We start from the raw sequence: 24965 nt of genomic DNA, 5'->3' as shown, positions 1-24965 counted from the left end.
ACACGCACACGCACGCGCACACACACACACACACACACACACACACACACACACACACACGTTTTTGGGGGCCTTGTTGGACGGGAGAGTGGAGGGAGGCAGGACAGTGGGTTCTAAGAGAGTGGGCTGAGCCAGCGAGCCTCACAAGCCACACCATCTTCTCTTTGCACACCGTCGCTAGGGACCGACGGCAAGCTATGGCACAACACGGACACGCCACGACCGGACCCTGGGGGGCAGGTCCCAACCACTTCCAGTCGCTTTTCTCTGAGGGTGGGTGGTGTAGGGTTGGGGGGGGGTGAAGAGACGAGGTTGAGGTGGGTCTTCTCCCCGTCCGTCCCCCTCCACTGCCCGCTACCTGGGGAGGAGGCGGCGTCCCCGTCCAACAGGTTGTCGTCCTCGGTGGTGTGGAAGTCCATGGTGGCCCCGGCGCTGTCCAGCAGCTCCTCGTCGCTGCTGGCGCTGGTGATGCTGTTGTAGCTGCTGTAGCCCGTCCTGCAGTAGCCGCGGCTGTACAGCTGCTCTGACTCCATCTAGCGACGCACCGCCCGTCCTCTGGGGGGGCAGGGCCGGGGGCAGGGTGGGAGCGGAGGGGTGAGTAGGAGAGAGGAGGTAATGAGCGGGAAGGCAGGAAGGGACGGCAAGAGAAGAGGATGGGAGGGATTAGTGCAGGGATGGTATAGGAAAGGAAGGAGTTGTAGGAAAGGAGGAAGATGGGGAGGGATTAGAAGCAGAATGGAAGGAAGGGATTAGTATAGGAAGGTAAGGAAGAGTTGAGAAAAGGAAGGAGGGAATGGGAAAAGGAAGGAGGGAAGGAACAAATACGGAAAGGATGGCAGACCAAAAGAAAGGATTTAAGGAGGGAATATTTATGAAAGGGATGTAAGAAATTATGAGAGAAAAGAGATAAATGAAGGAAGGAGAAAAGAAAAAGATTAAGTTATGACCAGAATGTCCAAATAAGTGCAGAAAGAAAGGGAGAGAAGAGTAGATTAACCAGGAGAGAACATCCAGGAGCAGTAAGGAAAGGAGGACGAGACAGTGTCTGTCGAGCATGTTACAGGTTTAGACAGAGTTGACAATATTAGGACTGGGTGATATGGTGCCAATCTATTGTATATATGGATAACACTTAAGAGACGGTAAGGATTATATAATAAAGCTGCCATCAGAATTTTTGCTCTCCCCGCTTTGTTTTGATTGAGTTTCATGGTGAGCATGCATCTCTTACATGAGAACCTTGAGACTCAATCAAAACACCTGCAAAGAATTCTGATCGCAGCTTCAAATGGTCTCACAAAATCGAAGGGTGAAGCTCCTTGTATTGCTTTTTCAACATTACACTACACATTTTGCACCCAGCACTGCAGGAAAGGAGATTAAATAAGTTCCATGCATCCCAGATGCAGTTGGAAAGAGAAACAAGGACCCCCCCCGCATCATTCCCATGCAAGCATTCAATTAAGTCCACACACACACACACACACACGTGCATTTATAATGAAAACTCACAGCATTTGAATTATTATATCCTACAACTTGGGATGAAGAGGGGTATAGCAAAGAAGATTGAGGAAGAGGAAGGAAAGGAACCACTCAGGAGGAGGTCAGATCAATTCGGCCGTTTCAACGTGAACTTTGGTTGACGGATGATGATGATGATGATGATGATGATGATGATGATGATGATGATGATGATGATGATGATGATGATGATGATGATGATGATGATGATGATAATGACCAAGGTGACGCCATTTTAACGTGAACTTGGAGTTGACGAGTGATGATCATGATGACGAAGGTGACGATGATGTCTTTGAAGAAGATTGGCTTCAGATCTTCTCCCTGTATGTTGGTGAAGGGGGCATTGGGTTTGGGGGGGGATGATTGACAGCTGTTTTCAGCTGAACAAGGTGCGTCCGCGGCATCGATCATGACCTATAGACTACGGTGTGACAATCCTGTGCCCAAAGGGAGTAGTCGGTGTGTGCAGTGCAGCCACATTCCTCTGAATAATGAGTCAATCAAAACAGTCTTTACTGTGTAGGATATTCCTGTGGATGAACTTTTCTACTACTAGCTCCTTTTTCCTAAACTATGTCAAATTTCGCTGGGGTCGTTCAAAGATGTTTACAGCTGTAAGCTTTGCAACTCAATGTGCACACACATGAAGTGTATTTATAGACCAAGGATTTAGGATTATTCAACACATTATCACCTGTCCACATAACCCTACCACTGACAAGAGGCGATTACGCTGCGGCGGGAGCCGAGCATTACTTTAATGTCAAACACTCCCACCCTGTGGTCAAATATTCCACTAAACACATTTTCCGGCCTCCAGATGTAAATTAAGCTTGAAGGCAGCAATCTGATAAGCTATCACGGTCAATCTGGATCAATACTTGGAATTTGAATTGAATGGAAAACATCAGTAGATCTGTACCGGTAGTTGCGGACAATTTGACGACCAACAAAGATGTATAAACCATCCATCATTTGAGGAAAAAACCAAAGCACAAATAAAAAGCTGCTTCAAAACATATACCATGTAACAGCACTTCAAGAAGGGCATTTACTACATTTGAAGAAACATAAACTAGAGTATTCTCAAAACTGTCTCTTGCTAACTTATGAGTAACAACACATCAATAAGAAGTTCAATGTAACCCCTAGCCCTAACACAGTGACTCCAAATCATTCAAATAGGAAATCATGAAAACATACTAGTAACAAAAAAACAAAAAATTCCAAAGAGCTCCAGCAGAGATCCCTTTCCGAACCAATAAACAAACACCCATGGACTAAAGAGCGGTGAGAAGACCAAAGCGAGACAACAACCCTACTCTCTCACCACAGGATCCAGGGCTTCCCCGTGGAGCTGAATCAAATCAACTCTGCCCGGAAATTCAATTCCACGAGTCCATGCCTGTAAGAGCTTTCTGCCTTATGACCCGTGGAGATAACAGCTATGCGGTTACCTCACATGATCCGAAGCACCCTGTTCGCATAAACCCTCGCTCCACACACACAACCCCCCCCCCCCCACTGAACAAACATAGGTGAACTTTTGAAGATTTCTGCCAGACGTCCATGTCGATTTTGGCAGAATTCCAGAAGGGAAGGTCATCCACACTTCCCTCCCTTGTATGATCTTTGTCTATGCTGTTCACCAGTCAACAGCCTTGTTTGCTTTACCCCGATAAGTTTCATGGACGTCATACCACCTTTTCTGCATTTCTGTTTCACAGCCTGGACTAAATGCAATAACCGCCAAACCTGGAGGAGAAGAATCCTAAACAGGCTGTATTCCCCCAGAATCCTGTGGGGAAGCACTGAAATATCAGAGAAACTAATCTCGGAGCATTATGCAACGAGCCAATATCTCTCTCCCTCATCCCTGTGAAGGTGTAACCGAGGCGACCGCTACCGGGTTGTGACTCAGCGTTCCCCAACCCCCCCCCCCCCCCCCCCCCCTCCCCCACACACCTCCCTACAACAGGCTGGGAGAGGAGCCTGTCTCCCCCCCCTCCAGCAACAGGCTCTGGAGAGGAAAGAGCAGGGACTCTTTGCAACTAGTTAGCCATAGCTAACTTGAAAACAACTACTAATGAGCAGCTATGTGCTTTACTATCCCAACATCCTCCAGGTTACGTAGAAATAACGGGCTCACCACGCAATGCTCGCCACACTCGTAGACATGATGGCTTTGTCTGAGCCCCACACCTGTCATCCTAGTATTTCCTGGCTAGGATGTTGAATTTAATATTCAACATGTTTGGTGACATTACCAGGTAGCCTATGACAAAGAAGGAAAGACTTGTGAGGCAACATTCCTGGAACTACTGTGTCAACTAATATTCACTCAAATCAAACATTCATTCATGCAATCTAATTGTGGGTGGATAGATAATAGATATAGACCCAATGGACCCTTTATAGACCCCATCGACACTTTTCAAACAGGTGTCATCATAGGAAAAACCTTACACAGGTGTCGCTCGCTCATAACACTTATTATGGGTCTGCTACTCTTATTTACCAGGGGAAATGTTCCATGGCCAATGTGTGTTATCTTCACTAGTTCAGTCTACTAGGGGTGCCTCGGTAAATAAAAAGATCAGACCAATCATTAGGTTAATGAGGAACACACAATTAGGCGTGAACTGGTTAAGGCATGAATCAGGCTACAAACCCATTACAAATGTACAGTTAAAAAGGAATAGTCTTGGTATTGATAATGACGAGGCATAGGGTAATATCACTTATCAGAATATGGGTATAGGGCCCTATATTTAATAAAATTAAACATGGAGCAGAAACAAGTAAAGAAATGTTTCTGACCTAAAATAGACCCTCATTGGTGACGTGTGTAACAAACCAGAATATATAAAGAAACTTTGAATGACTGCTTTAGCCAAGTTGGTTGGCATTTGGTTAAGAAGGTAACACATTTGTTTTCTTGTTAGGCCATAACAGCAAATAAGCCTTCTGGGGGAATTTAACCACATTATATAATTAGCTATATCATTACACTCCATTAGGACCATACTGAAGTAACTTGTAGCTGTGTCATGACGCTGTATTCGACCAAACGACTCTGTCACAAAGCACACTAGTGAAACGTTTCACAGAGGAAGACACTATACAATACCAGGTTAAGAAGGCAACACATTTGTTTTCTTGTTAGGCCATAACAGCAAATAAGCCTTCTGGGGGAATTTAACCACATTATATAATTAGCTATATCAGTACACTCCATTAGGACCATACTGAAGTAACTTGTAGCTGTGTAATTACGCTGTAATCGACCAAACGACTCTGTCGCAAAGCACACAAGTGAAAGGTTTCACAGAGGAAGAAACTATACAATACCAAATGATTACGATCGATTGTTATTTGCACATGTGCATGACTTTAAGGAACCGTAAGACACTTGGAACTGACTTGGATTCAAGGCCTGTTTGGGTTTGATCGCAGCGACAATTCGGCGTCAGATTTCTCCACACTCATCCAGCAAAAATGAAAGGAACACCAAACTAGTTTAAATGCATTCACCATGTCCCAAACTATCGAAAATAAAGTCAATATAACTCTCTTTTGCTCAAAGAAGATTATCTGTTATCAACCGGTGAGTTCACAAAATCTGACAGGGAACGAGAATGGCCTGAGATGTACAACACATCGCACTCAAACTCCACCCGCAGAAAGCACACACAACCACACAAACCCGTACCTTGCAGATGCCTCGATTCCAGCGTGGACATAAAAGTTCATCGTTCGTCCGCCGAGTTCAAAACGACGATTTATGCTACAGAAACGTGTTTGACATTCTCCACCATCCTGATGTTTTTTTTCTGAACCATTCCTGTGTCAATGACGTTCACTTCCGGTCTCTTGATGTCGCGCCCGTCTCTCCTCCTGCTCCCCCCCGCCTCACCCCACCATGGCTGTATCATAGACCTCGAACGGTTCATTGCATACGACAATAATGCTTCTACCTAAAACCACAATCAAAGGAAAACGTTTATACAATAATATTACAATAAACTTGATGGATGTATGGATACGACCATGTAATTAATACATCATCAAAAGTTGAATACCCATTTGAAAATAACCTAAAACCAAAATCTGATAAATGTTCATAGACAGCATAGAAGCAATCCAAGTTTATTTTTAAGTGTATAAAATATACCTAACAATGTTATGCAACATTTTTGGAGCACAAGGCATTGCAAAGAATATCTTTCGTTTTGGGCAAAAATGCCAGAATATCCATTAATGTTTGATTTGTGTTTGTATTAGTATTATGTATTTGTATTAGTGGTTGATTTTTTAGGTTAATTTCGGATAATCACCATCCTTACAACTCAACATCGGAATCTTTGACCAAAGTATGTAGGCTACTTTCAATGGATGCATCTATTGTTTATTATCAATTTATATTTAACCATGTTGTAATAAACAACTCGGCAGCGTCTGGAATTTACTGTTTTATTTCTCAAATTAAGCAATTAAAAAATATATTAGTGAAGTTACCATTGTACATTCAGTTTGTTAAAACATAAGGATTTATTTGTTTAAATATGTCTTGATATACAAGGATTGCCATTGCGAAACATTAAACTTTAAAAACGAACAGACAAAGTGAATCAAGAGTTGATTTAATTTGACATAAATACAATGAAATACAATTGAATGATTGAATGAATGCACTATAAAAAAACAAAACGACAGTTCAGGTGTTGTCCACGGCGGCCTCCAGCCCACGGTAGAAGCCAGCGTCTCTGCGGTGCTCTTGGACCGGCATGTTCCTCCTGGTCTCCCTCACCTTCTCCAGGTCCACCTCCACCAGGACCATTCCCCCGTTGCCGCTCCCCTCCTTCTCTCCCCCCCCACAGTCCCCCACCACCGCACCCCAGGGGTCCACGGCCAGCGCGTGGCCCCACGACGCGCGTGTGGTGTGGTGCCGGCCCACCTGCGCCGCCGCTAGCACGTAGCACTGCGTCTCGACGGCCCGCGCGCGCAGCAGCACCTGGGGGGGTTGGAGTTGGTTTGTTAGCAGGCTTTAGCTTAGCACGTTCCTCTGTCACATTGTTGTACATCAAACACATAAACAATAATTAAGAGCATTTAAATGATATAAATATTTACATTGTATGATATGATTGTTGGGAGGAGTATCTTTCAGGAATTTTCCGTTGGTTATTCCCATCATTGCATTAATTACACACTTTATTAGGCCATTCAATATTTGGCAGACAAGGATTTCACCAAGAAAGTTTTTTGAAGATATTCATGTCCCTTCCATTGACATAAATGGGTCATGAAACTGGCAGATTAGAAGAGGGAAACAAAAACATATCACATGATCTTGTTGAATGTGATCCTACCTCCCAGTGGGCGGCGCCCGTTGCCACGGTGAAGGCGGACGGGTAGGTCAGGATGTCTGCCCCTTGTCTCTGCAGAGCCAATGATAACTCTGGGAACCGCAGATCATAGCAGATACCCAATCCCACCTGGGAGATGGCAGAGAACGACCACCAATCAGAGATCTGAGATAGCACTCGCTGAGGACTCATGGCATCGAGCTAAACACCACAGAACTGTTTCAGAAAGCTGCGTTTACGGGTTAGCAAGTTGGATAACTATAGTTGGTGCAGTTTTAATAAATGGAAATCCAACTGCTCATGAATAAACTATACTCCTGCTACACAACATGTCCTAGTTATAAGCGTCAGATGTGCTTAATACAAATCATACAAATTTCCCTTCATAACCAATTGTCGCTGATTTTTGCTTAGTTTTTATTACTGCGTGTGTGTGCATGTGTTTGTGTGTGCGTATGTGTACGTTTGTGTATGCCTATACTATGCCCCCAAAATGGGGGCGGCCATTACAATGTGACTTCTGGATGTATGAGCCCTATTATGGAAGAGGACCTTGCCAATGGGAGTCTGTACAGGAGGTGCAAGGGCGGGTCCGGGTATAGTGAAGGCACTCTCCTTGAGGGAGACGCCCCTCCCGGGTAGCTCCACGTCAAACAGATGGGACTTCCTGTACACGGCCGCCAAGGAGCCTGCATAGAGGGAAAGGGGATCCTCGTTAGGATAATTAGTGCTGAGGAAAAGTGTAGTATTTAAAACTAAAAAGGAAAGGAGCGAGGGGGGAGGGAGAGAGATAGAGAGACACAGACAGACAGAAAGAGAGAGAGAAGGACAGAAAGAGAGAGAGAGAAGGAGAGAGAGAGAGAGAGAGAGAGAGAGAGAGAGAGAGAGAGAGAGAGAGAGAGAGAGAGAGAGAGAGAGAGAGAGAGAGAGAGAGAGAGAGAGAGAGAGAGAGAGAGAGAGACGTTTATTTATTTAGTTTAATAACTATTTTTGTAGATTTATCTTTTAAAATATTTTATATTTTTCTAGGCCTACATTGCTATTTTTCCAGTAAAATTGTTCAATATTGTTGGCAATGTACATTATCCAGGGCAATAGATAATAAAAAAAAAAGAAGGAACAAGAGATGGAGAGAGGAATTGAGAGCGGAGCAAGAGAGTGTTGCAGCTTTGATTGACAGCTATGTGGTTCTTTCAGGTATCCATGGTGAGCCCGGAATCCAGAGGTCAAAGGTCGGCATTTATGGAGGAGGATATCTATTTTTAACAATATATACAATATATTATATCATAATCTATTATGATATAATAGATTATGATATAATATGTATGCCATATGCGGTGATCTTCAGGTGGCGTGTGCAGACCAGGTGGTGAACACCATGATAGATCACATGACCAACCCCAGCAGCCAATCACATCTGCTGCTCAACTCAGGTAAGTCACCTGTGTATCTATACATGTGTCGGTATGTGTTACAACCCTTCTCTCCAGGGGACATTGTGCATGTGTGTGTCTGTGTTATAACTTGCCTCTCTCTCTCTCTAGGGGACAGTGTGGTTCTGTGTGTCAACAATCTGGGAGCTCTGTCCTGTTTAGAAATGGCTGTGGTCACAAGAGCTGCACTCTCTACACTGGGTAAGTGTGTGTGTGTGTGTGTGTGTGTGTGTGTGTGTGTGTGTGTGTGTGTGTGTGTGTGTGTGTGTGTGTGTGTGTGTGTGTGTGTGTGTGTGTGTGTGTGTGTGTGTGTGTGTGTGTGTGTGAAGACATGGTGGTGAGCTTTGACAAATGAATAACAAAATACTAGGAAGGAAGCCCAAATCAGAGAAGGACAGAAAGAGAGAGAGAGAAGGACAGAGAGAGAGAGAGAGAGAGAGAGAGAGAGAGAGAGAGAGAGAGAGAGAGAGAGAGAGAGAGAGAGAGAGAGAGAGAGAGAGAGAGAGAGAGAGAGAGAGAGAGAGAGAGAGAGAGGCCTGGAAGAGTACCTTGGTCGTTGATGATGACGTGACTGTTGTAGATCCGTCGGTCGTTCTCCCAATCGTGGCCTCGTTCGTGAAAGCCGCCGAGGGACAGCCATACATTCATCTTGCTGTGAAAAACAGAACGCTGGTCTGTAGTCAAAGAAACACATACTCTGAGAAAAGATGTACAGTATGTTGTTCACACGTCCCTTGAATGACAGGAGCAGTGAAGTGGCGAAAAACGAATAATAAGTTGTATTCAGAATACAGAATAGATATGGAAACAGATTGGCTTTATCGCATATTTGCGAATATAGCCACAAATAAGAAAAGCATAAGGTCCAAGGACAATCATGTGAGATATTGATTTTATTGAGCTAATGATCTAGTAATTACAGGAAGAAGATAGAGAATAGTCTAGAAAAATAAATAGTAGAATAAAAAAATAAAACCAACCTGGCTAGTTGAGTGTATCGCGAGATGGTGTCGCCGGTCAAGCTCTCGGCCAGGGCCAGAGTCTCGTCTCGGCTGGATCCGATGTAGTCGAAGGCCTCTGGTAGGAACACCATGGACGCACCGCCCTCTCTGGCTGCCTCCACAAGCCTCTTGCCAACTGAGAAGTTGGCCTCCTTGTTAGGCGTGGACGTCATTTGACACACGGCAGCCACTGGGTTGGATGTACTGGACATCCTAGAATAGCATACAAGCCCAACAATGTTAAACCTATTGCAAGCAACACACATTTGCGACTAACGCAGCCTGCAAGGTAGCGTCACTTAGTTTAATTAAATTGAGTTCTGATTAATGAAGTGAACAAGTTACCTGTTTTGCATTGTCAGGGATTTCCAAGTCGAATACGTCACAAAATGCCTGGCCTGCTTTCTGAATAAACACCTGAGGGCAAACATCCGATTTAGAGTTATATGCACTTATTTTGTCCTGTTACTGCAAAGCACTCACTTTAAATAGCTGGTTTGGGGTGCATGAGTGTTCATTAAAGCCATAGCATAGGGTTTAAGTTCAAGCACAAGTGCCGATGGCAGGCAGATCCTCTTATTCTTCTAATTTATTTCCGAAAGTCTACTCTCGAAACAATATAGATTTGACTTAGGGCGTATTGCTGCCCTCCACTGCTCTTTTATATATTGTCACTGTTGATGGTTAAATGCGTCCATATAACTAATTTAATCCAGAAATCCAGAATTGCATCTTCAGTGTCAGTTGCAGATAAACGATCTATGGTGCATTTAACTCGTTTTTTCTTTACAGGCAACACAAGGACACCATCAAGGCGTACTACCGGGGTCCTGAGCCGACTCAAGCAACACCCTTCCAAGATGGCAGCCAACGGTAGCAGCACGGCTAGCAAGTCTAGTAACAATGCTGGGGGGAAACCAACTGGGCCGACGGCCGAACAGGTATCCCATATTTGACCATAGCCGTATCTGTCCGTTTGTATATCACCCTCACTCCTGTGGTGTTAAGTCGAGCTCTAATGCACTCTCCTTGATGGCGCTATGGATGCATGACAGGCTAGTGCTACGAAGCTATCTTCACACACTCATCCTTCTCGCCTCACAACGTGTTCAAGATCCCATAGTATTGTCACTGCTGTTAAAAATATGTTTGTAAACTACTCCCAATCATATCAAATAAGGGTTTATATACATTTGGAAAAACTGTTTGTATAACAGAACATTGGAGTACATCTTGCTTTTCGCTAACGTTACCCCATAAGCAGTGTGGACGGACCCTGTCCATTGGACTGGGAGCTATTTTTATCCATGTCACTCCTTCAGGTGTATGATATGCAAACTGTATTATTTTAGTAGTGTCTATAAATTCGATATTTTTGACTCGTCATAACGCCACCACTAATACAATCTCATAGAAACCAGATTGAGGCGTGTTTAGTCCCTCCGCTAAGCTTTGTATGATTGACAGGTGGTGGGGAACTTCCAGAGGATGCGTCAGGAACAGCGCGGCATGGCTTCCAAGGCATCCGAGTTTGAGATGGAGAACAACGAACACAGGTTAGTCATTGCCAAACCAACCCTGAGTCCGCTTCCGTAGAATACAGACATATTTAAGAGTTGTGCTATTGATTGACTATGGACCAGTCTCTTTTAATAATGACACATTCTTTGTTGCCTTTTCAGCCTAGTAATTGAAACCCTTAAGGAAGTTGACCCTTCCAGGAAGTGCTTTCGTCTAGTAGGGGGAGTGCTTGTGGAGAGGACAGTGAAAGAGGTTCTGCCTGCATTGGAAAACAACAAAGAACAGGTGCTGAAATTAACATCCATGATCCATCGTCAAACCCTGATCCTTCCGATGAATAAATTATGTCGCCGACATCTCTAAAACTGAACAGTACAGGAATAATGTACCGTAATTGTAGTGTTTCCAGCATTAAATATACATATCAACACAAAGTAACTATACTATTATGTCATACTGACTGTCATCCTGCTGATTTACAACCATCTTCCTGAGTCAGGATCTCAATCTGTGTTAGTGTGACACGATCAACCCTAACTCAAATTTTCTCTTCTTTTAAAGATCACCAAGATCATAGAGACCCTGTCCTCACAGATGCAGACCAAAGGCCGTGAACTCACGGAGTACAGGGAAAAGTACAACATCCGATTGGTCGGAGAAGGCGAGGGAGAGGGGCAATCGGCAGACTCCAGGGACAGTGAGGGCGGGGCTTCGAAAGGCGGTACTGGTGTTCTGGTGTCCTAGATTGTGGACAGACACATCAGTACTGGAGGAGGGGGGGGGGCTGATATTTTCTGCTATGCCAAAACATGGTTGAGACGCATTATCTACGTTTGTCATTAGGGCTACATTTTTACACAGGATATCACAGATGCAGATATGTTTGATTATTTTGGTAGGATTTTGTCCAGGTTGCCAGCATTCAAAGATAACCGATTTAGAAGCAACAACCACGAATGCCAGATATATTGTTCAAAACAGTGTGCTACATGTTCAACCCCTGTTAGCTTGCTATTGTGTGTGCGTTCAATGTTGGCAACTTGAAGAGGGTGACTGTTCCTAAACACTTTTGTGAAATACCAGAGAAAGTCTTTTGAGTCACAAACCTCCCAATATATGTTTTGAATTTCCTTTAATTAGCAGGAAGTATTTCAGTGTAAGCCCCTGTCATTTAAAGTGTATAGTTCCGTCATGGTTAAATTCACCTTTTGGAGAGATCGGTGAATGCATGGACACCAAACACCACAGGCAATTAATTGCTTAGTAGAAGGATTAAAACATTGAATAAATACCTGTTCAAGATACTGTACTCAAGTTACACAGGCCTTTTGGTTGGGATTAAGAGAAACTATTAAATTAACTTTTTTTAAGGGTGTTCATCATAGGCTAGTCATGTTTTTTTTTTTTTACTGAACTTCACTTTGAGGTCGTACTGTAAACCTCTTTCACGTCAGGCGATGATCCATAACAGGCTTTCCCACTCCTGTCAATCAGTTAATGTTTACTCCTTCACAATCAAATATTAATGAGTTGCTCCTGAAAATGCAACCTCACTGAGGGAAAAAGGTCTAGTCGTTCCATTTTTGGTAATAAACAGGTGTCCCTGCCCATTATGGAGCAGAAGGGTAAAATGTGAATGTACTTCTTGCTTCAGTGAGAACTGATGAAATCGATAAGTAGATGCACATAACCATTCTAGATTTTTGGAACTGTTAGCGTTCATTTGAACCCAACTTGCATCAGTAAGATAATGGCTACAAAGCTATAGGGATGGACGTGTTCTGTTAATTATGAATTAAAGGATTTGAAAAGTACTCTTCGTTGTGTGATTTTATTTAATGCAAAATACACTCTCCTTCAGAGGAGAGTGTATAATTCAAATTTGTATTTATTTATTATAATTCCATTATTGTTGATACACTTATATATCCACCAAATATCTTCCACCAAAAGGATGGCTGTGTTGCTGTTACACCACAAGTGTTTTTTTTGTTATATTAAGAGTTGCAGAATGCAACTATATATATAAATGTTGCGAACTTTTTTTTTTTTACAAATGATTTAACACTTAAAATATTTGATTTATCACTGATAAAAATATCTTAAAAACAAATCACAAATGTCAATTATTAACATTGTTACAAGGAGCTTCTCCACACTTCTATGGTCTTTCCAGATGCTGCATACATTTTGCATTGGTAGTGATAGCTTTCCTTTCTTTGACGCTTCGGGGGCTCACCTCTCATCTCTCATCTCTCATCCCTGATCCTGAAGGTCTACCTTTTGTAATCTCCATTCCCGGTAGCGATTGTGAGACGTTGGATCTGGCTGGTTAGAAAGCACGTCCTTACGTTGAGAAGCTGGCACTGGTGGCAGCTGGTAAGAGCCCTGAGAGTGAGCTGCTGGAGGTGGTGGTGGCGGCAGGTTTGAGGACCAGCTTTGAAAGTGGGCTGCTGACGGTGCTGGCGGTGGTGGCGGCTGGTATGAGGGCCCCGACCGTCTGTTTCGGAGGAAGTTCACAACACTAGTCGTTCAATCAGCAGCGAATATTGCACGGCAATCAGAAGGTGTTGAATGGCAACCGTCACTAACCAATCCGGATACTCTCCATCGACCTAGAGATTTCTCAGGATCTGATCGGGTCCATTTTGCCCATGGACCTAGCTTTTGCCCCACTGGTTAGGAGCGTTCGCGCCTGTGTGAGGATCTTGTGGACTTTGTTAGGAACTGTTAGGACTTTGTTAGGACTTGTTAGGACTTTGTTAGGAACTGTTAGGACTTTGTTAGGAACTGTTAGGACTTGTTAGGACTTTGTTAGGACTTGTTAGGACTTTGTTAGGAACTCTTAGGCAGTCCATTCCATTAGTGACAGGGGGGAAGAAGGAAGGAAAAGGTGTGTGGGGGGGGGGGGGGGGGGGGGGAGAGAAGAAATGTAGGCCTCTTACATTTTTCCATCTATTCAGTTGTTGTTATACACTAGAATAAATTAAAAAACAATAAAAAACCTGAGGCTGGTCCGTTTTGTATAGTAACAAACAACCCTTTTTTTTGTGCTTTCATGGATGTATTCAATTCTCTTGCGTAAATATAATTATTTGGACGGATGGACGTGTTATGTTAATTGTTATGAATTAAAGTATTTCAAAAGTACTCTTCGTTATGTGATTTTATTAAATGCAAGATACAGAAACCCTTGTGGAATGTTATTAACAAGACCACTTCTGTTCAGAGAGTCAAGAGTGTATAATTCAGCTTTTTTCATTCGGTGTGGTTCCTCCCGATATATTGCTTCAGAGCTAAAGTACATTTATATAATTACAAGTATCGTGGCGTGTAATCAATAATTTCTCAGTCGTCTAAGCCTATAAAAGGCATATAAACATGTCGTCGAGGATGGGATTCGAACCCACGCGTGCAGAGCGCAATGGATTAGCAGTCCATCGCCGTGCTTTCATGAACGCATTCAAGAACTCGTGCGTAAATATAATTATCCTTGGCGAATGATTGGACCACCCAATTTACATCAGTAAGCTAATGGCTACAAAGCTATAGGGATGGACGTGTTCTGTTAATTGTTATGAATTAAAGTATTTCAAAAGTACTCTTCGTTGTGTGATTTTGTTAAATGCAAGATACAGAAACCCTTGTGGAATGTTAATTAACAAGACCACTTCTGTTCAGAGAGTCGAGAGTGTATAATTCACCTTTTTTCATTCGGTGTGGTTCCTCCCGATATATTGCTTCAGAACTAAAGTACATTTATATAATTAGTAATTACAAGTATTGCGGAGCGTAATCAATAATTTCTCAGTCGTCTAAGCCTAGAAAAGGCATAAAGACATGTCGACGAGGATGGGATTCGAACCCACGCGTGCAGAGCACAATGGATTAGCAGTCCATCGCCTTAACCACTCGGCCACCTCGTCCCGTGCGTGTACATATAGTAGCACGTATTATTATCCGTAAATGTCAATTCATATGCTATGTAACTAACAAAAATGTATATAAAAGAATAAATAAATCATACATTTTTTTTCCTTGTGAATCAATTTTTCGAAACCAAAATTGTGATTTTCTTTACATCCGTTTCACATTTGTATCCGAGACCGTCTATGCATGCACGTTGGGTTCAAAATGTAGCTTCGTACATATTTCCTACACTACGTTTATGACACATCGTTATGCGCCACTGTCTGACTGTCGCAGAAGCAGCAGCATCACCATCGAAGAGAGAGAAAAACAACAACCACAGAATAGGTCGATGTGGATGATGCTTTAGACCACATAACTGTCCATTTCAAGATACAAAAGTTACACAACGATACCGAATGCTGAGCGATAGTAATGACAAATATTAGAGCTTAATCTTCACTGCCAACTAATAATGTAAGACTTGCTGTGATCTGCTGCGTTGCTCGCATTATGGTACCGTATGCAAAATAAGCGACGAGGATAGCCCCTGAATTTCCTGGCATTTGACTGATAGCTTGATTATTTAAACTTGCTTCATGTGATCATCCGTCTCTTCGTTGCTCTGGAATGCATCTCTCCAAGAAATGCTCCTTCTTCAAAGTGGTGCTCGTTGCCCTTCTCATCGTGGCGCTCCTGCAGCTCTTCTACCTATCGTTCTTATCCAAGTTTCACGGTAAGCAGCAACGCTATCGTTATTCCGAGCTTTTCGGAGGAACTGGCAAGAAAAATGCCCACACCGAAAAAAACTCTAGAAAAGAGCATATGCGATATTCCCTGTCAACGGGGGGGATGTTTGACAGCAGTGGGCAGTATCGTGTCTACAGGAATCTCATCAAAAGTGACTTTACATCGAATCAAGCGCTTGGTTCAGAAGGCCGGTCAAACGTCCTGACATTGTGCACGCACACCACCATCAACAACCTGTATCACTTAGAATCCCTCGTTCAAAGGTGGCAAAACCCACTCTCTGTGGCCATCTTTGCGCACGGGCAAGATGTCAAGTTCGCCACAGCGCTGGTCTACGCCCTCAGCTTCTTCTGCCCTCAGATCCAAGCGCTGGTGGACTTCCACTTGGTGTGTCTCTCCGGGGAGTACGCCAGTTTCCCAGAGCACGACCGCGAGCACTTGTCGGGCCTGGAGGACTGCGCCTCGGTGTTCTCGCGCCTCGAGACGCACCGCGACAAGTACAAAAACTACGCCATCCACGGGAACGTCTCTTACCCCAACAACCTCCTGCGCAACGTGGCCCGCAGCGGCACGGAGGCGTCCTACGTGCTCGTGATCGACGTCGACATGGCGCCCAGCACGGACCTCCACCCGCAGTTCCTGGCGATGATCGCGCGGCGTCCGCCGGCCGGCGACGAGGTGTTCGTTCTTCCCGCGTTCGAGATCCGACACGTGCGGAAGCTGCCCGCCTCCAAGCCGGAGCTGGTGCAGCTGTACCAGGTGGGCGAGGTGCGGCCGTTCTATGAGGAGCTGTGCCCGCGCTGCCAGGCGCCCACCAACTACTCGCAGTGGGTCAACAACCACGCCCGGGACGCGGGGCCGCTGGACGTGGCCTACACGCTGGCCTGGGTGGACCCCTGGGAGCCCTTCTACATCGGGCCGAGCGCCGTGCCCCTGTACGACGAGGCCTTCAAGCAGTACGGCTTCAACCGCATCAGCCAGGTGGGTGGCAGGGGACATACGACGCAGAAGTCACTGGTTGGACCGCTGTGTTCCTCTACCTCTCATCTCTTGTTAATTCTGCAATTTGGTATTCCTAATTTATTTTCCACTCTCTCCCGTCTTCTCTCCTACCTCGTCCATTCGGTCGACCCATCCATCCTTTCAATGCATGTCCCCCCACCCACCAACCCACCCACCCATCCATCCAATCAATACATGTCCCCCCCCCCCACCCATCCACCCATCCATCCATCCATCCACCCATCCACCCATCCATCCATCCATCCATCCATCCATGCATCCATCCTATCAATACATGTCCCCCCTCAACCCATCCATCCATCCATCCATCCTATCAATGCCTACTCCCCCCCCCCCCCCCCCCCCCCCAGGCCTGTGAGCTCCACGTGGCGGGCTACAGGTTCTCGGTGCTGACGTCAGCCTTCGTGGTGCACCGGGGCTTCAAGGTGCAGGGCGAGTTCCACGCCAAGAAGGACGAGGAGAACAAGCACAACCGGGTGCTCTTCCGCAACTTCAAGGCGGCCCTCAAGACCAAGTACCTGAGCTCCAACCGCCACTGCTAGGGGGAAGGCCAGACGCTTCCTACGTACGGTGTGCGTTTGGGTACAAACTCTGCTCGATGCAATGTGATGTTTTGAGGGTTTTTTTGGTGGGCGAAAGGACTTTATAGATTTTTTGAGCGGATGTAGCACGAATTGGGATCTTTGACTTGACCAATGAGACGACACTCAAAAGGCCATGTAATGTGCTGTTTTGTCGGATCTATGTAATTAACTGTGCCGTTTTGGTCACCGTCCGACTTAAAACACAAAAAATGACACTCAAATCCAAAGTAGACACTACATAGATGCTGACATGTTGTTTGAGGCCATTTTGTCGACTAAAAGTGAAAGGTTCACTTAATTAATAATTTCTTGAAAAGCTAGAAATATCCATTGATCGGTTGGTTATCTGCAATAATTGAATTACAGTGCTCTAGAGCAAGACAAAAAAAAAACACACACAAGAAGAGGGTGTCTTTGTATGCCTCTGTATGTTTTGAGCAATCTGCAGATAAAACACAATTTTATAAAAACCTCAAAAACCACATTGTGGGTCAACCATTTATATAATGGATCCGTCCACTAGGGGGCGGTCATATGTTAGACTGGAGGAAGACAGCCAATCCCACAGAGAGCACTTCTAAACATAAAGACATGCTCTGGGAGCATAGCATCCCCTGGGGAAGAAATACTCACTATTGGAAATATGACCTTGAGATTTTAGGTAACCATCTTTTTGTACATGTTTACACTCCCTGCTTGGATGTTACAGACCTGTGATCGGAAAAGCTGGACAGCTTTGAAAGTTCACTTGAAAATTGGCTCCATTTTCAGCTAGTTTCAAGTTTGAGCGGGCCAAGGCCAGTATAGCAATGGGCGTTGTGTGTGGGTTCGCCGTGGTGGTGAGCCTGGGTTTACATACACCTTTTGAAGTTACAGAGGAACTCACTCCCTCGTTACACAAGACCTCATTTTGCACAAGCTGTTTGGTGATTCTGAGGGTGCGGATCACACTGGAACATAACTGCCAGCACGTTTGATAAGTGTTGGTGTGAAAAGCCTGGAGGTAGTTTTCTCACTTAGGTCACTTATATGGAAACGGTTGGGCAATGTAGCAAGCCAAAAATTAAGAGGTATACTACTGATGTATATTTAAAAGAAGATTTAGAGTGAATTGTGGCATTCTGGGACATTTAAATTGTCAAGGACTGCTGAGAATCAAACATTTCAAACTGTTGTATTTAAATGTGTTGGTTTGGACAAATTACATATTATTTAAAAACCAAATATCTTCAACGGAGTTGTTAAAAAAATAGAAACAGAGTTGTAAAGTACAGTGGGTTTAAAAAAAATCGTATCAGGCCGTCCTACATGTAATTTGATTTTAGTTACATGACCATATTTATAAAATATTTGCTTGAAGTTAAAGTCTGAAAACATGGGTGAGGTTATGTTATGTTGTGGTTGGGTTAGAGAATACAGGTCCTTCTATGCTTGTTCATTGTGTTTGCTATCATAGATTTATAATGTGAGCAATGTGAACAATTTTATTTCTAACTGGAGAATGACCTTGTGACTTCAATTTTTTTCATTTGCAAATGATTATGAAAAATGTAGCAATATAATATTTGGTATGCAAAAATATAAACCACTATTGTTTTGTTTTCACTTTGTTTCAACTTCACCCTGGAATGTTAAAGGGAAATGAACATTATCTTTTTCATGTAATATTCAGCTTTTCTTTGTTCTACTGTTATGAGTATTCTGAGTGTTTGATTTCCTGTGCACACCCTTGATAATGCCTGATTCGTACTGATTGAATTTTGATTAAACAAAATAACTTTTACGTGACCACTTTGAATAACGCACATTCAATGTCGGTTTCACGGGGACGCTAAAACACACAGCACATTTGCACTTAATCAACAAGATCACTACAGGATGTGTCACGACAGTGTCACCCGGAACAACTCAGACACACGAGCAGAGCAAACACAACGGCTGGCAGACCTGCGAAAACACAGTATGACCTTCATTTAATCCCATTCATTTAAGCACTAAACTAAATATACCCTGCCACGCTCTGAGCGGGAGAGGAGAGGAGAGGGATCACTCACAAAGCCCCAGGTACGGTTGACATTTCCCCTGGTGTTACGTGCTTTAAGCAGACCCCCATCCAGGCCTGAAGCACGCGAGAACTGATTAAACGCCTGAGCGGGGACATCAGCCCAATTAAAAGCTCCCACTCAGTAATCAAGATCTGCGTTAAAGCGGACTTCACAAAGCGCCGCTCAGGAACCTCGGACCCTTCGGCTGATGACTGAATTAGACGTCTCATGTCACTGAGCGAGGTCAACTACACTCCTCACTCAAGGCCGACCCCCGTGGGGTCACAAGGTCACGTGGAGGTGAAGGTGTATCTTTCAGATTGGAGGGGTTTTGGCTGATATCTTTCATTGTTTGCCGAGCTTTTTTCGTCGGCTAGGGCTCGGGGGGTGGGGGGGGGAGGGGGGGGGGGGGGGGGGGCGGCAGGCCATCTGTCTGAAGCAAGCAGAGCACGTGTGAGATTCACCACCGGAAGAAATGGGAATCTTCTGAAGTCGAACCAGAGTTTTAATAGGGTCCATAAAAAAGCTCTAGGTAAAAAAAAATTGCAGGGATTATCAATTAGTTGTATAAATTAGTTCTTAAATTTATTTACTTATTACACCCCGAGGTAATATCCTATAACTGGGTACATCAATAATGTTCAACTGACTACTTTGTATTAATACTAAATTGAAGCTCAGCCGCATTCCAACATAATGACAAGCTATATCCCCAAACACTCAAACAGCAGTGGAACGGGTTTTGACTGGGGCTCGAGGGGCTGGAGCACAATGGAAGAGGCAGGTTTGGGTGGGTCTAGGGGGTGTAACATGGTTGAGGAGAGGCACATTTGGGTGGGGGTATAGGGGGTGCAGCAGGGCCCTGGAGGCAGGTTTAGGCTGGGGTGTAGCATGGCTTAGGCCAGGGGAGGAAGGTTTGGGTGGGGGTATAAGAGGGTGTAGCATGGTTTAGTAGAGGCTGGTTTTGGTGTGGTTATAGGGGTAGAGGAGGGTTTGGGTGGAGATTTAGGAGGTGTGGCATTGTTTAGTAGAGGCTGGTTTGGGTGGGGGTATAGGGGTAGAGGAAAGTTTTGGTGGAGATGTAGCATTGTTTGAGAGGCAGGTTTGGGTGGGGTGTAGCCAGGCTTAGTAAAGGCAGGGTTGGGTGGAGATGTAGGGGGTGTAGTAGGCTTGAGTAGAGGCAGGTTTGGATGGGGGCATAGGGGTGTAGCATGGTTTAAGAGAGGCTGGTTTGGGTGGGGTTATTGGGCTGTAAGAGGGGCAGGTTTGGGTGGGGGTATTGGGCTGTAAGAGAGGCAGGTTTGGGTGGGGGTATTGGGCTGTAAGAGAGGCTGGTTTGGGTGGGGGTATTGGGCTGTAAGAGAGGCAGGTTTGGGTGGGGGTATAGCATGCTTTAAGAGAGGCAGGTTTTGGTGGGGATATGGGGGTGTAGCCGGGTTTAGTCGAGGCAGGTTTGGTGAGTTAAAGTGGGGTTTATCCCGACAGCTTTTAGGGAGCGATGGTTTATTTGGGTCAGGGAGCTTTACGACATAAGCAATTAGGGTTGGCCCGGCCTCGCGTATGGGCTAGCAGGAGGAGGATGGAGGCCTCCCGCTAGCCAGATTAGCCGCGCGGGTAAGGCGAGCAGAGCTCCGCGACTTCTGGCCGATGTAAAGAAGACCAGCTGGAGCAAACGGGACATCTCGTAGGCGGGAAGTGTGTATCTGTGTGTGTGTGTGTGTGTGTGTGTGTGTGTGTGTGTGTGTGTGTGTGTGTGTGTGTGTGTGTGTGTGTGTGTGTGTGTGTGTGTGTGTGTGTGTGTGTGCGCGTGCATGTGTGTGCGTATATGCGTGCGTGCGTATATGCGTGCGTGTGTGTGCATGCGTGCGTGTGCATGCATGTGTGTGTGTGTGTGTGTGTGTGTGAAGGGGGCAGGGGGGCTGCTCAATAATGAGACCAAAGGGTCACTCATGGACATGGAGTTGTTTTCACGGGTCGTTACACTCTGTAGAGCGAAGAACAAGAAGCACCACCGGGGGCCGCTGACCCATATGCCCACAGCGGGGCCCCAGCGAGGGGACCTGTTTGTTTGTGTTCGTGTTGTTTAAGGGGTCTGTAAGGGCAACAGGGTGGAGGGCTTCACCCATGAGCGGGTGTATTGACTCGACGCGGGGGGGGATTGTTTCCAGTGAGACCCTTGACTGGGTGGCTTTAGAGGTGATTAGGGAGAAGGCTTTATTCAGGCGCTGGAGGAGCTCCGCATGGGCCTCCATTATCCATGCTCGTTCAGTGGGACGGGGTTTACAGGTGGTGGGGGGACGTGGAGACCGCCGGGGGCTGGAGAGGAGGGGGAGATGCGGGGCAGACTGGGGGAAGTTCAGTCACATCCATTTGGTTTTCTGCAATAACGTTCCCAAGCACGCCCTGAATCTGAGGTGGTCTTCTGGGGCAGTGTGTCTTGATGATGTGTGATTGCTGGGGAGGGATGAGTGTTGATGAGGAGGATCGAAGAAATGGACAAACGTTTCATATGCTGTGAGTTGTGTTCTGTATAGGTCATGCAAAGGTTGTCGAGGCAACACGGGGCTCGTCCTAGTTGTCGTCTGGTTTGTGTTAATGTTCGAAGGTGACGCAGGACTAATGCCAGTTTAGTTATTTTAGAAATAATGACTGGAGAACAAAAGCTATTGCACAATAAAAGGAGTTAAAAACCTATTTAGCTCTTGAAAATCATTGGAGGGACAACAAAAACAATGGGCTGCGTGAAAAAAACAATGATAACAAATAAGAAAAAAAATATATGTAACATTTTAAAGAGGGCACAAAGGGTTTATAAAATAATAATAGATGCCAGTTGGCGTAGATAGAAAGACCAATCAGATATAGGATTTGGAAAGTTAGTGAAGAAGCCTCCCATTGCTTCAGAGGATTTCCCTGAAGCCCAATAGATCCACCTGCGTGAGGACGACACGCACACACACACACACACACACACACACACACACACACACACACACACACACACACACACACACACACACACACACACACACACACACACACACACACACACACACACACGTAACACAAATTAACGTCAAGGCCCATCAGTGAGCTAGGCCCGGCTACGGGTCCTAGCAGGTGAGCCCATCCGGCTCTCTTTAAACAAGCTTAGCCGCGCTGAGCGCTAGCTCCAGAGGCTAGCTGACCTGTCTGCCCCGTCTATAAAAAGGACCCAGAGCGAGCCACCGACAGCACGCATATCGCCGTGGCGATAAGCCGGGGGTTCCATGGATGGGCGGGACGGCCACCCTCTCGGGTCGGGCATTCCCGCCCAGGAGAGTGTGTGTGTGTGTGTGTCCTGTGTGTGTGTGTGTGTGTGTGTGTGTGTGTGTGTGTGTGTGTGTGTGTGTGTGTGTGTGTGTGTGTGTGTGTGTGTGTGTGTGTAGGACGGGTGGGGGCGGGGGAGGGTGCTAATAATGAGTAATGAGTGATGACACGCCCTCAGGGAAAGAAAAGCGAGCCTATAGCGGCGATTAGAACTAATCCGCTCCAATGGGATACAAACATACACACATACACACACACAGTCACACACACACAGACACACACACACAGTCACACACACAGTCCTGCTAGTGGGTGAAGTCTCATGGAAGATTGTAGGAAATCACTGTGACATACACACATATACGCACACAAGCAAGTCCACACACGTGCATGATAACCAAGTACACAAGCACACACACACACACACACACACACACACACACACACACACACACACACACACACACACACACACACACACACACACACACACACACACACACACACACACACACACACACACACACACACACAAGCTGGTGCACACACTTGCATGAACCCCCCTCCACCCCCCCGTACAATAGCGGACATGAAAGGACACTGGACCCACATATCTGTCACCGCATGGGAATCAATACAAAGCCACACATGGAACAACACACAGTTAATTCTTAGATCGATGCACTAATGCAACTAAGACAAAGCTGGTTTCATTGAGGAGCAGGTGTCCAGAAGCCATGATCCAATGGATTCACTGTTCATCAAACATTCACTGGTGCGCCGGCCTGTGCGGGTCTTTCACCCTGCAGGGTGGTTTCTCTACTCATGATCTGACCGATATGATGTTAACACCCAGACCGGAGCAAGAGGGTTGTGCGCCATTCATTCATGGACATTTATGTTGAATGCATCAACATCTGCTCCAAGAGATATTGGTGATCGCCAAAGCCGGAATGTTATCGATTTGTCATTCATGGATAATCATTGATTTCTGTGTCCCTGATAAGGTTGATGAGGGTGGAGTTTAAGGGCTGGTGCAGATTGCCTCTGGTAATCCTCTTCCGTGAAGTAGATCTTAATTGTATTGCTGGCTCCAAAACAGTTAATGCGTTCTGCTTTGACTCAAGCGTTAGCCTACAGCATGAATACATCTAAGCTGTAGGCCATGTACCTCGGTATTTCTAATTTGATCAATTAGAAGTGCATTCAAAAAGGAATTCTTGGAAAAGCGTCCTATTAAATCCAGGCCTCACTGGCTAGGATGAGATATAAGGGACAGATGGCAGGAACAATGCAAATAAGGTCACGATTGATCATATTCTGGCTTTTAAGTAAGAGTTTTAAGTCACTTTGACACAGTGGGTCACCACACACATGGTGGATGAACCACACACAGCCCACACACACTACCGGATAGAGTTTTCTGTTGAAACAACTGAATGATCAGTATACATGGCCCCAGTCTTTCTGTCTGTCTGTCTGCACGCCACGCGGGTGTCTGAGTTTGTACACCTTTGTTTTATTCGCGTTTTGTCACGTGACCAGACAGGAAACCAAACAACAGAGTTCAATGAGATCAAGTTCAAACACGGCGGCAGCTTCCACACACAGCTGACCACACGGGATCCTTCCAGCCCGCCAGCTCACCCCTCCAAACCCTTAAACCGGGGCCTAGTCATCCCGGTCAGCCCCGGTGATGGACGGCCGGCCGACCTATCAGGTGCCAGGAGGATAAAGGCGTGGGTGGTGGAAGGAGGAGGGGGAAGGGAGAGGAAGGGGAGTCACTGAAGCAGGAATTAATGAGCATTATTGAATTAGGTGAGTAAAGTCCACCTGTAAGGCTCTTTAGGGTTCTTACCCAGTCCCAGTAACACCTGTTGTACTGCGCAGGGATTAATAAGAGATGAGTGTATGTGGGTGTTTGTGTGTGTGTGTGTGTGTGTGGGGGGGGGGGGGCATGCAACTACCCCCCCCACCCAACCCACTGACAATCCCCTCCTCCAGCATGCCCCAATAAACATCGGGTAACTCTATGCCTCTAATTTTGTGTTTTTAACGCAGCATCGATATTTATTTACTAGTTTACCTTAATTTCACTCCCAATTAATATAGCATTAGTATAGAACTGTTGATCCCAGCTGTACACACACACACACACACACATACAGACACACACACACACACACACACACACACACACACACACACACACACACACACCCCCTCAGTATATCCTGGTTAAACTGCTATTAGAGTCTATTAGTTGTTCTTGGCAGAACAATGCCACAGGGAGACCGGGGACAAACAAAATCAATCCTTTGTGCGTTTTCTGAGTAGTATCCTCTGTGAGCTCTTTCCAGAAACCCCGACAGCACCAGCCGCCACGTGGACCTCTTGAGAGGGACCGCACATGCTCACACACCGTTACTATTAGCAGTTAGCAAACAAACAAAACACCACTCCAAGTGGCTAAGCGGCGGTTTAGCATGCT

At 45.5% G+C, this 24965-nt stretch overlaps 4 protein-coding genes and 1 non-coding gene across 7 annotated transcripts in view; 2 read left to right on the top strand and 3 right to left on the bottom strand.

Annotated features, from left to right (window-relative positions):
- The window catches only part of clcn3 (chloride channel 3), a 32728-nt gene extending 27348 nt beyond the window's left edge, over positions 1-5380 (bottom strand). Inside the window, exon 1 of one of the 2 annotated variants that reach the window (XM_056575217.1) lies at positions 5240-5380. In XM_056575217.1, the coding sequence (XP_056431192.1) occupies positions 5240-5270 (31 nt within the window). In that variant the 5' untranslated portion in view covers positions 5271-5380. Of the gene's footprint in view, positions 1-2857; positions 2971-5239 lie in introns of those variants that run through there. The other variant, XM_056575218.1, reaches the window with a different exon arrangement.
- Positions 5381-6085: 705 nt separating this feature from the next.
- nit1 (nitrilase 1) lies at positions 6086-10958 on the bottom strand. Of its 2 annotated transcripts, none has more exons than XM_056575962.1 (7): positions 10587-10958; positions 9679-9750; positions 9313-9546; positions 8881-8984; positions 7449-7585; positions 6900-7025; positions 6086-6541 (listed from the first exon to the last, which is right to left on the bottom strand). In XM_056575962.1, exons 1-7 carry the CDS (start codon positions 10640-10642, stop codon positions 6245-6247), a joined length of 1026 nt encoding a protein of 341 aa, XP_056431937.1. In that variant the 5' UTR covers positions 10643-10958; the 3' UTR covers positions 6086-6244. The 2 variants fall into 2 exon arrangements, with proteins under 2 accessions (XP_056431937.1, XP_056431938.1); XM_056575963.1 differs by lacking the exon at positions 10587-10958 and adding an exon at positions 9817-10192.
- Positions 8107-12668, top strand: pfdn2 (prefoldin subunit 2). The gene is made up of 7 exons (XM_056575964.1): positions 8107-8128; positions 8248-8332; positions 8444-8533; positions 10126-10274; positions 10801-10889; positions 11016-11139; positions 11416-12668. Exons 2-7 carry the CDS (start codon positions 8278-8280, stop codon positions 11596-11598), a joined length of 690 nt encoding a protein of 229 aa, XP_056431939.1. The 5' UTR covers positions 8107-8128; positions 8248-8277; the 3' UTR covers positions 11599-12668.
- A 2030-nt stretch (positions 12669-14698) lies between these two features.
- trnas-gcu (transfer RNA serine (anticodon GCU)) lies at positions 14699-14780 on the bottom strand. The gene has a single exon. It is a non-coding gene; the product is annotated as a tRNA-Ser (tRNA).
- Positions 14781-15034: 254 nt separating this feature from the next.
- Positions 15035-19124, top strand: b4gat1 (beta-1,4-glucuronyltransferase 1). The gene is made up of 2 exons (XM_056575974.1): positions 15035-16494; positions 16887-19124. Exons 1-2 carry the CDS (start codon positions 15394-15396, stop codon positions 17076-17078), a joined length of 1293 nt encoding a protein of 430 aa, XP_056431949.1. The 5' UTR covers positions 15035-15393; the 3' UTR covers positions 17079-19124.
- Positions 19125-24965: the final 5841 nt, after the last annotated feature.

The sequence above is a fragment of the Gadus chalcogrammus genome, chromosome 17, assembly GCF_026213295.1.
Source record: "Gadus chalcogrammus isolate NIFS_2021 chromosome 17, NIFS_Gcha_1.0, whole genome shotgun sequence".
Classification (NCBI taxonomy): Eukaryota; Metazoa; Chordata; class Actinopteri; order Gadiformes; family Gadidae; genus Gadus; species Gadus chalcogrammus.
Note: the sequence above shows the minus strand (reverse complement) of the source record. Positions and strands in the feature narration are given on the sequence as shown.